The following is a 13,723-nucleotide window of genomic DNA, read 5'->3' as shown; positions in this document are numbered from 1 at the left end:
TATTTAAATGTTCAGATTTTCAGTGTGGAGGAGGAGCCAAACATTTAATTTAGACACAGAAACTTCCTCATACAGTTTTTCAATCGCTGAAGAAAAAGCAGAGAAAATGTCAACTCATATTTATAGGGATGACAGTCACTAACATATTTGCTAGAAGAGACAGTAATGTACATGCTAATAATTTAAGCCATTAATTTAGCTTGTACTAGAAGATGACAGCCTTCTCTTCATGCTGTGCTAAATGAATAATGAATGATACACTCCCAAGGCAACTTTAATTTTCAAAGTCAATACTAATACTTACTCACCCGTGCCTGATACTTAGAGGTAAATGTGATGATACAGAATGATACCCTTATCAAAGCATTCACAGAGTAAAGCAAATGAACCATTCAGCCCCTGTGTACCACAGGGACAGTGCTCGGTCTCAGATTGACACTCAGTTTCCTGGGATAAAACTATCATAGGTTTGCAACCGCAGTATCATTCAGCCCTCACTGTCTCCCCACATTTGTGCCTTCCAGCAATTCACAGATTCTTAAACAAATCTCCTGAAATCAAGCAAAACAAGCAAGGGACCATCCCCCTTTGCACATGACCACTGGTAAACACTGGTAACCTCCTCTGAGATGGCTCCACATACTCCTCTTGGAGGCTTCAAGCACTACTTACAGGCACTAAGCTGAAGCATTCCAAAACAGCAGAGGCTGCAAGACTGCTCCCTGCAGACAACCATCAGCTCCAAACATGAGCTTGAGAGTACAGCAAAAGGAACCGACAGTTGTTCTGTCTTTTAAAGAAAAATCAATTAAAAGAAATTAGGCCTTGATTCTTGGGGCCCAATTATAAAGAAAACATTTTGTTGGCAAAATGCACCTTTTCACATCGAAATTCTGCAAGATAGCAGTGAAGACAATGAAAAGCCATAGGAGGAAAAATGCATCAGGCCTACCTGGTTGTATCTAGCATCCCCATGCAGCACAGTTAGCAATTTTAGACACTGGCTTGCTAGACTACACATCACACAAATAAGCAATCGGCTTATTTTGCCAAAATTAACCATTTGCCACAAAGCTCACCCAGCAGACGGTGTTTCCGATGAGCCTGCTTTGCTACACGTCAGCACCTCTGCAGCAGAGGGTTCCGCCACCACAGCAAACTACTGGCTCAAACTCAGCCCTCGTGGCAACATCAGCCTGACTGCACTCCAATGAGTGATGGCTTTTGACTCCCTAGCAGTCAAACAGTCATGAGAAATCATCTCATACCTAAATGTCTTCTCCATTATCCAGAAACTTCCCAATTTTCTAACAGAATATTATGGCCTTTGAAAGTAAAGGAAATTCAATGTTAACTGGAGTCCAAAACTAAAACTGCTCCACTTAAATTCTGGACACAGCTGCTCCAACATGGAGATGACATTTGGTAGATGTGCAAGTCTACTGCTCACATGATAGGAAATTTTGCCTTTGAAACTAGAACCCATAATTATGTTGTTGTTCTGGCAATTTGACTTAAAAGGAACAGCAGATTGTCCATCTAAGAAATTCATGCCAACACTTGCTTATATTTCTGGCATGCCTTCAACTAAAATGCTGAGAACTCAAACCTTCTACCCCAATGATTCCAGGCTGTTCAGCCTGTCGGTGTTTTCATCTTTGTCTATGAACTGCTTAAAAGATAAACAGCATTATGCTTAAACCAACCAGTGAAAGACAAGCTTTCCTTTTCTGCTGACATATCAAAGTAATACAAAAAAATTGTACAGACATTGTAACTGAATCAACCAGGGAATTCTTATCAAATTCATCTGATGCTAAAAATAATACTGATTGTGATTCTAGAATTCTTCTTTGTTTTCAGATCTTAAGTTGGCACTGAAGAACTAACTAGTCATATCATGTTTATTTTACCAAATTAAAAAGAGGTTATGAGTAGTAGTCATGTGCCATTCTCTCTTTTTAGAATTCAGCCTGAGGAAGTGACATGACAAGACATAGGTATCCATGGCCATTAAATCTGAGGCTAATGGATGACCAGATCAGCAAAAAAAAAAAAAAAAAAGCCCCAAATCAGTGATTCTGGTGGATAATTACATACATATATATTGGAAATGGATTACATAGAAGCCAAATATATTTTCTTTTTTATTTTAAGAAGATTACAATATACTATGATATGCATAATATTACCAGCAAGCACAAACTGACTTTTTTAGATGGGTATCCAACATAAAGAACTGGGTTTTGTCCTTCCTAGTTCTGTTTCTTTTACACTAATTCAGCAAAAAAAAAAAAAATCCCATTACAGGTACATTACATGCTTGATATGCAAGACTAGCAATCTCAGTCAAGGATTAGAGAAATTTCTGTGTAAAGTCCAGTTCATCAGCAGTTACTAGAAAGAGTTTCCATTAATTAGATTCCTTCTCAGCAAGTCTTTCAGGTAATGGCTGGTAAATACTTCAAGTTTAAAGTGGGAGAAAGAACATTTTACACACACCTTTTCCTGACATTATATTTACCTTCTTTTTATGATGTTTCAGCATATGCTTAGGGATAGCACTAAATTTTGCAGAGGACAGGTTATTATTTCTTAACAAGCTGTCTTTAAATTGGAAGCAAGCAAATGGAATCAAGAAGCCAATTAATTGCTGGACGCAGAAAATTATTAAAATAAAGAAATGAAAATTTGTATTGTAGCATTTGCAGTTACCAATGAAGTGACAAGACTATGCAAACCTACCAGCTTCTATGTCTCACACCAAAAACATTCCTTGTAAATAGTACAGTAATACAGACAGATAGATAGATATAAATACAAATCTAGATCAAACAGAAGGTATGTTTTCACTCTGGACTGCAGCATCCATTCAGAAACATATACAGAACTGAATCTTCTTTCACTTCCATATTCATAACATGTAAGAACACATGTCCTGGTTCTGGCTAGGACAGGGATTATTTTTGCAGTAGCCAGGAGGAAGCATGGCCAGGACCCGCAGATTATTCTATAACACCTCACGTCACTGCTAGGGGTGGGGGGAAGGGAGTCTTCCAGGGAGAAGGGGTTACTTCCAATTGAGTAAGCATGGTGGAGGGAGCAGTGGGGTGGTGCCAGTTCTGAGCCAGAGGGAGAGAGGTCAGGTGGCATAAGTGAGCTGGCGGGAGCGTTTGGGGTGGTGCGGCTGTAGTCAGGTCTGGCTCTGTAGTCGAGTCATTTCTGCATGTGAATCACTCTCTCATTTGTATAGTTTTGTTATTAATATTGTTGCTGTTATTGTTAATTTTATCATCTCATTGCTGTTTCCAGTAAATTGTTCTTATTTCAACCCATAATCTTTAGCTTTGGTGCCTCCAATTCTCCTCTCCAGCCTGCCATAGAGGGAGAGGAAGGAGGAGGGGGAGGAGTGAGAGAGGGGCAGTGTGATTTGGAGAGTCTCAGTGGGAACACTGAATTGAGGAGTACTGTTCCTTAACCACAACAACACAATACAGTTTAAATGAAGGTTAGGGCTAATATAAGTGATTACCTCAGTCGGTTGGTATAGGTATCTACACAGGTCTTCATTTTAGCCAGCAAAGTCCCAACAGAAGCTTGTGACTCACACTGTTCTTCCTCCTCTTCACTACTTTCTCCTGACAGAGGAAGAAGTAACGGTACCATCGATGTGCAGGATGCAATAGCCCGGAGTAATTCTAGCAGAGCTCGGTAAAGGGGAACATGTCGGGCCATATCCAAAACTAAGAGAGACAAACAGTTTACAGAAATTAATAAAATTGAAGATCCACTCAGTACAGATGTTTTAAATAGAACATCTAGATAGTAATAATTATTAAAATATGAATAACATTTAATGGTAAAATACAGTATTTTGTATTAGCCACTTATAATTTGTTCTAATGGACCTGTCCTGAAAAATATTGATAAGATGCATGTAAAACAAAGGTTAACAGAAGACACAAGTGGACAAAAGTGCTAAGAGGATTACCACATGCTATATTAATTTCTAGTAGCTTAATATACAGTCCTGCCTCCAGTTGTATGCTGACAGTAACCATAAGCAAAAATCTATGGAGGAAAAATTGTAACCTATGGCATAGCAGAGTAACATTTGCTGAATCTAACAGCATTAATAAAGACTTTCATGTCACCCACTTTATTCACAGTTATCTTCTCCTTTGGGAAAATTTGTTTACATTATTGCAAGAATATTTATGGCCCTTAAATGAAGTTATCTACTTAGTAGAAGTCTAGTTTTGCTCCTTTTTGTGCAGAAAGTATTGTTTTAAAAACCATTATGCATTCTTCGGGGCATGTAAAGGCTCTAAAGAGATGCAAATTTTATCTGCATACATATGAACCACAAAACAGTACAGATGTGTAATAATATATACTAAGCAAACCTCACTGTCTTACTGCTTTTCAATGTGATGTATATGTATTACAGAAGTAACTTTGGGTAGACTATAGATATCATCTCCTCTGATTAGGAAAGACAGGCAGAGATACACAATTCTAATGGATTCTCTAGCACCACATTGTTTATTTTTCTTTTCCACTTGTTTGGACAAATATGTAACGGATGTCATTTCAACTGACTTTGTATCATTAACGGAAATCCTGAAAATGTAGCAATAGGCAGATACTTTAACACAGCTGCCTCCTCTGTCCCTAGGACATGCTATTTTTAACCTAACTGCAGAAAAAATTTGCTCTAGTTTAAAGTATTCACAAATGACTGAGTTTATGATAAAATAAATTTATGCTTTTTCCAGCAAAAAACTGCAGACAACAAAAAGCCCCTGACAACTTGCATTAGGACAGAACAAAGCACAGAAGAACTCTTTAATGTTTCATTTAGCGCATCTCATCCTCCAAGCTAAAGCAGATCACAAACTTTCAACTCCTGTCACCAAACCCTCAGCTCTAAATACAGCACGATGGGACAGTATAAATAGCCAAGCTAAATTCAAGTAGCCGGTTTATGCAGGTTTAAAGCTGGATTTATCTCTACCAGGAGTTCTTTGATCAATAGCTTGCTATTTATTTCTTGAATATATTACAATGGCACAAACTCTTAACTGGGTGAAGTGCTGTTGAAGAGGAAGAAAATTTAGTGAAACAAAGTATTAATCTGCCAGGCCTGGTATCATGGCTCTAAAATTATCCTCTGTCAAAGTATTCCATATATTTAAAGAAAACTTCACTGAATTTAAATATTGGCATTAAGAAAACCAGTTTCAATTATCTGTTAATGCTTACATTTCTTATATATATTTATATACATATATATATGTCTCCATTTCTTATGCTCAATCTCTAGTGAACAATGGTTGCCTACAGAAAAAGCCCCACAACATGCAAAAAGGCCTTAAATTAAACACAAATAGATCTGATGATGTATGGATTAAAAAAACCCAAACAACAACCCACTACAAAACACAAAAAAGAAAAAAGAAAAAGAGGTGGGGAGGGGAAAGAAAGGGCAAGCGTAAAACCTGGCCATAAACCCCCTCCCACCTGTAGAGCTAAAGACCAAGCGGCTCCTCAGTTTAATTAATAGCTGTTTATTATGAGCACAGTGAGTGAGGGAGAGATATGACCTCTTAGATAACCACAGCATTTCACTCTGGAAAGCTTTTATTTATTTATTTTAACAATGAAATTTTCATGAGGCCAGAATATATAATTTTGAATCCTTCAATGCTGGCTTGCCCTCTCCTTTGCTAAATGGATAGTTAAGTTCAAAATTACTGTCATGAAGGGAACTGAACAAACATAACTTTAAAATGGGAATGTTTTCCAGAAAGATAGGAGAGACTTCTGGTTTTAGCAGATTCAATGCACTTGTACTGCTTTGCAATTGTTCCCATGTGAAACAAATTAAATGCATTCACTTGGTTTCAATTTAAACAACCTTTTAGGGAACAAATACTAATTTCTTTTACCTTAATGCCAGATTCTGCTAAACTCAATTTTTTTATACCATTATCTGTCTTATATTATTTTTCTCCAGAACCTTTATTATACTTACTAAGAATTATGACTCATGCAAGTGTGTTTGTCTTTCCAAAATGCAAGAATTCCCCTCCATACCCAATCTGAATCCCCAAAATGTTCATCAAGACTGGATATCTAGATAATATCGGAAACACTTGCTGTAAAGAACTCAAAATCGGCAAATTACTGTTTATTATCTTTCTTTGGCAGTTCATCTACTCCTTGCTCCTACTCTGCTTTCAATTGAAAGAGAACGCCAAGCTGACTACAGTGTATGTTTTCTGCAGATATAGGTCTGCTTTCTAAAATAGGTGAAAAAGACTTGAGCATTTTTTTAAGCTCTGTGTAATTTTTAAGACACAGTGTTTAAGCCACTAGGACAACAAGACACTCTTGTAAATCACCCCCTTGGCCCAGGTTTGCTCTTTGCTAACCTGTCCACCTCCTCCTGGTGTGACCAGCTGTCCCTACAGCTGTCCTAACAGCACTTTTCTGCACTGAGAGAGGCTTAGCAAGTCCAGCAGTGTTCCAACTAGAACCTCAGGCTGTACCACGCAGGCTCCATCATCACCCTTACTGCTTTTAGTGTTTGCAGCATATTTAGTTGGTATTTATGATAGATGTCTTTCCTTTAGATATTATTATGTATATATTTAGGGAGAGTATTTCAGAAATATAAATGATACGGCTTTTTAAAAAAAAATTAGATCCTGTAATGAAGTTCTTTAAAAGAACTGAATTAAAATACTACAAACACAAATTAAAATATAAAATACAAATCTGCACATTAAAAAAAGCCTACTTCCATCAAATAGAAGCAATGGACTATCATCCTCATATACAGGTATCCTGCCAATTACAATGGCAGCAATATGGATTTAAAGCAAATGTAAACTTCAATGAAGAACAAGTGTTAAAAGTAATCCATTGTATTCTTCAAAGTATGCTGTTCCTTGGGAACACACCTAATTTTTTTTTGCCTGGCTGAAGTGGGCAATGAAGGTGTAGCCTAACACTTTATTTGAATTAATAAGGTAGCTTCTTTTGTAGGAAAAAAAAATCCAACACACCACAAAATAGAAGCAAATACATTTGCTTATAGCAGAGTTATAATTTGAATACCATTAGCACACATTTAATATGTCAGAATCTTTTTATATGGATACTTCAGTTGTGTAAGAAGGCACTAACAGTTTGATTTATATAGGCATGTACATAAGCATACCAAACTGCAAATACACAGCATTCCTAAGAAAATGAAAAAGGGAGATTAAAATTCTTGACTTTGTAGAAATGGCAGATGGATCCTCTGTTATACCAGATAACGACAAACACCTTTTACAAAGAGCTCACTTTGGTGCTCTCAGGCTCCCGCACTGAGTACACCCGGACGGTCCTGGCTGTTAGGCTCACACCAGCTGTGGGGTCTGTCACATCCGTCCATTTTTGTGCTGTTGGTGCTCCCTGATTCTGCGAGGCAGTGAAGTGCTGAGGAAGGTCCAACTCCCAGCACCAGGGACCAGTTCAGAAGCCTCCCCTTGTCAACTCTCAAATAGAACTGCTGCCCCCGAGAGCCCTGAATGTTCACTAGGTTTCCTGAGCATTTCTTCAAATGACTATAATATGCTACGTAGTTATATCAAAAGAAAAGATTGAATTATTTCATTACTAGACTCAAAGCAGGGATTTGCACTCAGGTTTTATCCTGCTTCCTTGTCTGCCTTGAACAGGGCTGTCAGGACAGGGCTGCCTGGTGACAACAGTGTTTTCTTGGAAGAAGTGCCTGAAACATGGCTTCTGCACCACCTGATCAAAGCTGCTTCCCCTGCGAGCCTGCCATGTGCTTCTCAACTTATTCACTAAATACACATGAAGGTCTCACCTTTTGGCTATACCAGCAGTCAACGAGTTCAACCAGTAGTGCATAAAGCAGAGCACAAGGCTAAAAACTGCTGCTGAACCTGGACTGTGAGCAGCCAGCTGCAGCAGACCCGCACCACAGCCCCTTGCCAGGGGCCCGCAGGCAGCTGTGACAGCCCAGGGTGAGGGAGCAGGGCCAGGAGGTGACAGAGAACAAACAGCAGGTCAACATCACCACGGGGTGGGCAGCAAGACGATGCCAGCAGTGCTCCTGAAGGCTAGAATTCCAGTGTTACCACAGGCAACTCTAGCAGCAGCATCTTTATTAACATCTTTATTAGTTGCAAGAATTATGAGTGGACATGTCCAAAAAACAGGACAATGTCTTATTGTCCCTGCTAATTAGTAAGGAAGTTCAGAGACAACAGGCAGTGTACATATTTACATATTTATTAATTCCCATTAAAAAAAAAAAGTATCTTAGATCTAAATTTATTCTGTTGCATTTAAGAAAAGCAGAAATAGCAGCAGGGTCACTGCCATTTACTAAGATAGGTAGAGATGGCAAACATCTGGAAAACATCTCATGGTTACGGGGATAAGGTCTCCCATTCCTTTGGGTAATAAAGGTCAAATTTTACTGGAATCACTACAATTCTGTTAAGCCTCTTGCTTTTTAGAAGCAATTGTTTGCAATTTAGAAAGACACTGAAGGCTAAACAGGTAAAAAATTAAGATATTTCATAAAACTAAATCTCCCTTATATGCTAGTAACAATCAGTCTGATTTGGGTGGAGGGAAGAGGAGTATGACTGAAGTTATTTTAAGAAGTCTTGACTTAAACAAACTGCTGAGCATCCTGCCTTTTGAAAACTACAGTCTTTCACATGCCTAAAGGTCATGAGATATTAAGGCACTGATCCCATTTTTTAAAACTTCTAACCTAAGCCTACTTATTCCTGGGAAACAATCTATTAACATTCAAAGATTGTGTCTGATTTGAGAATGTTTCAGTTGTTTTCCACACATCTATTTATTCATCACTAATATAGATCTATTTCTTACAAAAACCTAAGACTGCCCATATGCAATTACAACCTCAATATAATGAAAAGGCATATGAGGACAGGTCTTCACAAGATCAAGGCATCATCTTAAATGTCATATATATCTGTAACAACATAATGGCCCAACTGAGTCTAATACTACTTTGCTTTCCTTTAATATTATACAATATCAAACAAAGAATAGCCAGGCCTAATGGCCCGTTAAATAGACAGTACTGAACAGCAATAAATTTTTTTTGCAATTGATTTAACATCCTCAGCTCAACTTAACTGGCTATGAATAAGATTATAAAACTTATTTCCATTGCAAAGGTGCAAAAGATATTTAAAACGTATTGCAAAGAATAGGACATTTATTCCAAAATAAAGTAAACTATTAATATAGCATATCCATTGTATAAAAAAATCTTCACACTTTACAGCAACTTAAGGAAACAAATACAGATGAATAATTTGTAAGAAAATGATGAAAAGTTCTGCTTTACTTGCATCTAATATGAAGACCTTCCCACTGTGATTCTCACAGAATTCCTACCCCAAAGGAACCTACAAACTTGATGTAAAAAAACCCAAACCAGACACCTGAGGGGAAAAATAAATCAACACCTTTATCAGTTTTAAATATATGGCACTGCCAGATGAAGACCCTCCTTGCTTCTGTGCTACGAGAAAAGCTGTCTATCTGTATATATGCTCTCAATTTATCTCCTGTACATAATTTCTAATTTTCTTCACTCATTATTTAAAGACTTAGTGAATTTCAGTTAGAGGCCCACAGAATGACTTTTTTTCTTATGTACAATTTCTTTTTACTTCTGACCAATACACGACTGATGTTCTGCCTTTGTTGAAGGAAAGAAGGTTGTGCAACCACAGCAGAAGGCACCAATGGCAACTCTTCCCGAATTATGTCCCTTTTATTTGTTTTCTCAAAGAGATTTGCCACTGCAAATATGAGAGGGATGGTCATCAATTAAATGATCAATTAAAAGGAAATAACTGGGAAAAAAAAAACGTATTCTGGAGGAACCCATATGTATACCCAGGAAATGTAAGGAAGGCCTCCTTCTTGCATGGGGTAAAGCTTCCAGTGACCAAGGGGGATGCCTTCAAATTTTATTTCTTATTTTGTTTTTGATCTATTTCAATGAGACTTTTTATCTTCCTGGAAAGATGAATGACTGTCTTTTGTTAAATATTCATCCAAAAGTAGCCATCTAATCCTGCCTCTGTTTTAAGGCAATGTGAAAGAAAACCACTGACAGTTACGTAGAGTAACTATATTATAAAACTGTTCTATTCATATCACACACAAATGCTCGATATTTACTATAGTGTATCCAAACCTCCCCTGCAAAAAAAATCCAAGAATATACCTTTGTATTCCAGGAGATATATTTTTCTTTTATAGTAATGAAGTTTAAAGGACACGGTATCATCAGCTTAAGAAACTAAAAGTAAAATAAGTCATTCTCATTACTGTGCTACTTATTAAAAAGTTTAAGACCAATATTAAGAACAAGACTGCAGTACCTTTTTAACCTCCAAATAAATTTAAAGTAGATCCTGAAGTTCTGTCAATTTTACACCATTTCTAAAACACGCTTAGTAATTACTGAGGACATATTTTTTGATGCCTAAGTATGTTATTCACAAACTTAAAACCTATAGACATGATAAAATTAAGGACTTGAGGATCTCATTATCATATTAAAGACTCTCAGCTGCTACAAACAACACTGTTCAAAAAAAAAAACCCAAAAAACCACAAAAAGGAAACACTCATTTTGGACTTTTAATTAAACCTTCAGACACAGTGTTTTGGCCACAAACACTGCCAAGCATGGATGAGACACACTGTCTTTCCAACAGGCCATACATCCTTTTGCTAAATATTTTAAAACTGGAGCCGTTCCTCAGCGCCCCTTTACTGCATCTTTGCAAACATATGATCTATGAATGCAGTCCATGCTGCAGGCAATAGTGTCAGTTCCAAATACGTCGTGCTCTGCTGCCTCTTGATTTTCTGTTTCAGAATCAACCCAGGGCAAGCCTCTTTTATAATAGGCCTAATTAACACCCTGTGTTCTCCTCTGTTCTGATACAAAAAGAGATTGCCTACAGAGTAATTCAAAATCAGATCTCTTTAAGTATACATAAGCCTTTGGGTAAAAATAAAACAAAAGATTTTTAAATATTGTCATCTTGCAATTATTTAATTAGCTTGACTTTTTCTTAATTTTTTTTTTTTAATAAGAACAACACCAGCATTTTCACAGTACTATTGTAAGTATCAGAAAAAATGACATCAGAAGAGACTAGTCCCTTGCATCATGAAGAAGGAGAAAGGGGTTAAGCCTCCTTACAGGTCATGAGTTACAAATCCCATATCAGGGCAGCAAAACCATGCAAGAAGGGTGGGCCTCTGAATTTAATGGGTACAGTGTAAGGCTCTAAGTTATTGTTATTATTGTTCAGATACAGCCTTAAAATTTTGCTCTTCTTATATCAGCACTGAGCCCACTAGCAGTCAAAAAAATAAATCAGATCGAATGTTACAAAAGGTAAAGATAAATTAGAAATTACTTATTGAGACTGCGTTCAATCATCACTTCAATACCATGTGCATTTCCCCCTTTCTCAAAAACACACGACAGAACTGGAACAGGGATAAGAGAAAGGAGACTAAACGACGCAAGGTACAGAATGAGCACTATTTAAAATGAAACAAACTAAGGCATTACAGTCTCAGTGACTAATGAAGGATATCATAAAGACATAGTTTTTAAATTATGAGTGGTAAGAAAAGTGAACAGAATTGGACCGATCAATACATTCAAATGAGTGGGCACACTATCAGAAGAAACACTGCCATTTGTAAAAGAGCATACACTACACAACACATAACTATTAAGCTTTGGAAAAGCCTAGCACTAAGTGTCAGGGCAGTAAATATTGTTACAGGTTCAAAAGTAATTGGGTAAATTGATGCAAGAACAGGCCATCAAAGGCTAATACACGAGGGGACACCACCCCTGGCAACATAGTAGCAATACCAAAACAGCATCTGCATTTTAGCCCCATCCCTATATTCTCCCATGGGCATCTGTTATTGTCCACTATCACTGACAAAGTAATGGCCTAACAACCTTGGTCTGTCTTGGCATTGTGGCTTGTGTCTTCTAGAATATTTGAAAAAAAAATAACAGTTTAACTGCAACAGCAAATGAAAACTGTGCTCAATTACAGAAGCAAAATGCATTGCTCAAGGTAGTTGGTCAGTCATCTGTAGTGTAGAAATGCTCTTAACCATTTCTGGTTTGCCTATTTTTAAAGAATATTTGATTTTGGTGAAGTATTTTCAGGAAATTTTTGTTTACAAGTAAAGTCAAACAACACTTTTCACAAATTCAGAAGAAAACCTTTGCCAGAAAAAGTGTAAGGCACTATTTCATTAGGCCAGTGTGTGCAGTTGAGTAAACAGACACAATTTCCTGTATTTTGAAAGAACGGGAAAAAGAAATTAAAAAAATATTAAAGACATGAAAACCAAACTGATCTTTTAAAGCATAAGTGACTATTAAAACCATATATGATCCTCAGTTTTGGACATATTACTATTTAATGCCACACTCTAGTTCCTGATAATGGAATCCATTAGAGAAATCACTCTCTGCCATTAAACAGGACTCCAAAAAAACCCTGAAAAAGTGGCCAGGTAATGAAGAGATGCTTCTTGGAGGCTCCAGAGCCATCTTATATGGGGGTTGGGGAATACGTCAACAGGTAAGAATAATTAATGGAATCTAAAACTGCAAAACTGTGTATTCTTTTGTTTTGTTTGATTGAAAAAATGGCCTAGCAGGCATCAGTGTAGAAAGGATGTGAGTAAGTACTGAAGAGTAAGTACATACTGCCATGGGATCCAACCTCACTGCAACTTTTAAGAACCTCTCCTCTGAAAAATAGCTGGATTTATGCAACATCAGTTCTTTAAAACCAGCAAAATATGAAGAAATACAGTTAAAGCATAAAGCTATAAGTAAATCATATTTGCATCGAAATCTAGAAAACAAGGGTAAGAAAGAACCAATGTAAAGTCCCAGGAATGTTCCATATTATCCAATACAGACAGAATAATACATAGAAAGGCATAAATAAAAGAAATATATTAAAAATGTGAAGATACATATAAAGAAAGGCATTCAGAGACTGCATGAGAAAAAGTTGTTTGCCTGATCAAGGGATGAAAAAAAACCTTCACTACTAATACAGCCCTTTATTATGGCATTTAGTAAGACGAAAAGGATTTGAGGTAGATGTACTGAAATAAATCTAATGTTAAAGGTAAGCTATAAGTGTCAAATTAATTTCCACTTAGCCAAGGAAATAAGAAAAATATTTTCCGTTGAGAAAAATATAAGATTTAAATACTCTGCAGACAAAGCCTTTCTTGAAAAAGTTAAAATAAATTCAAAACAAATCAGGAGGTAGAAGCTTGCCTACCATCTCATGTTAAGTGTTTTAAGTGTGCAGCACTCCACAGAGATGAAAAGAAAGGTATCACTGCTCCAAGAACATGGATCAGGATTTTTAAAGGAGTTAATCTGGCTTCCTTCATCCCTGGAGGAGGGAATAGTGATTTCACTATTTTTGGCAGATGAGTGGGCAAGCAGCCACCTTGAAATAGTCTTCAGTCAAAGTGTTACCTCTTCCAGGCCATAAAACAGTCACTAGTATTTTAGAATAAGATGGGAATCGAAAATAAGATGGAAACCTGCCATTTTATTGCA

General features: G+C 37.0%; 1 protein-coding gene across 3 annotated transcripts in view; it reads right to left on the bottom strand.

Annotated features, from left to right (window-relative positions):
- BIRC6 (baculoviral IAP repeat containing 6) overlaps nucleotides 1-13,723 on the bottom strand; it is a 171,858-nt gene that overhangs the window by 16,675 nt on the left and 141,460 nt on the right. For all 3 annotated transcript variants that reach the window (XM_027735004.2, XM_039389497.1, XM_027735005.2), the window contains exon 66: nucleotides 3,533-3,743. In XM_027735004.2, coding sequence (XP_027590805.1) covers nucleotides 3,533-3,743 — 211 coding nt within the window. The remainder of the gene's footprint in view (nucleotides 1-3,532; nucleotides 3,744-13,723) is intronic.

This window comes from Pipra filicauda, unplaced genomic scaffold (genome assembly GCF_003945595.2).
Source record: "Pipra filicauda isolate LSUMZ 115617 unplaced genomic scaffold, ASM394559v2 scaffold72_size3293161_pilon, whole genome shotgun sequence".
NCBI lineage: Eukaryota > Metazoa > Chordata > Aves > Passeriformes > Pipridae > Pipra > Pipra filicauda.
The sequence above is the reverse complement of the archived record's forward strand: the minus strand, read 5'-3'. Positions and strand labels throughout refer to the sequence as shown.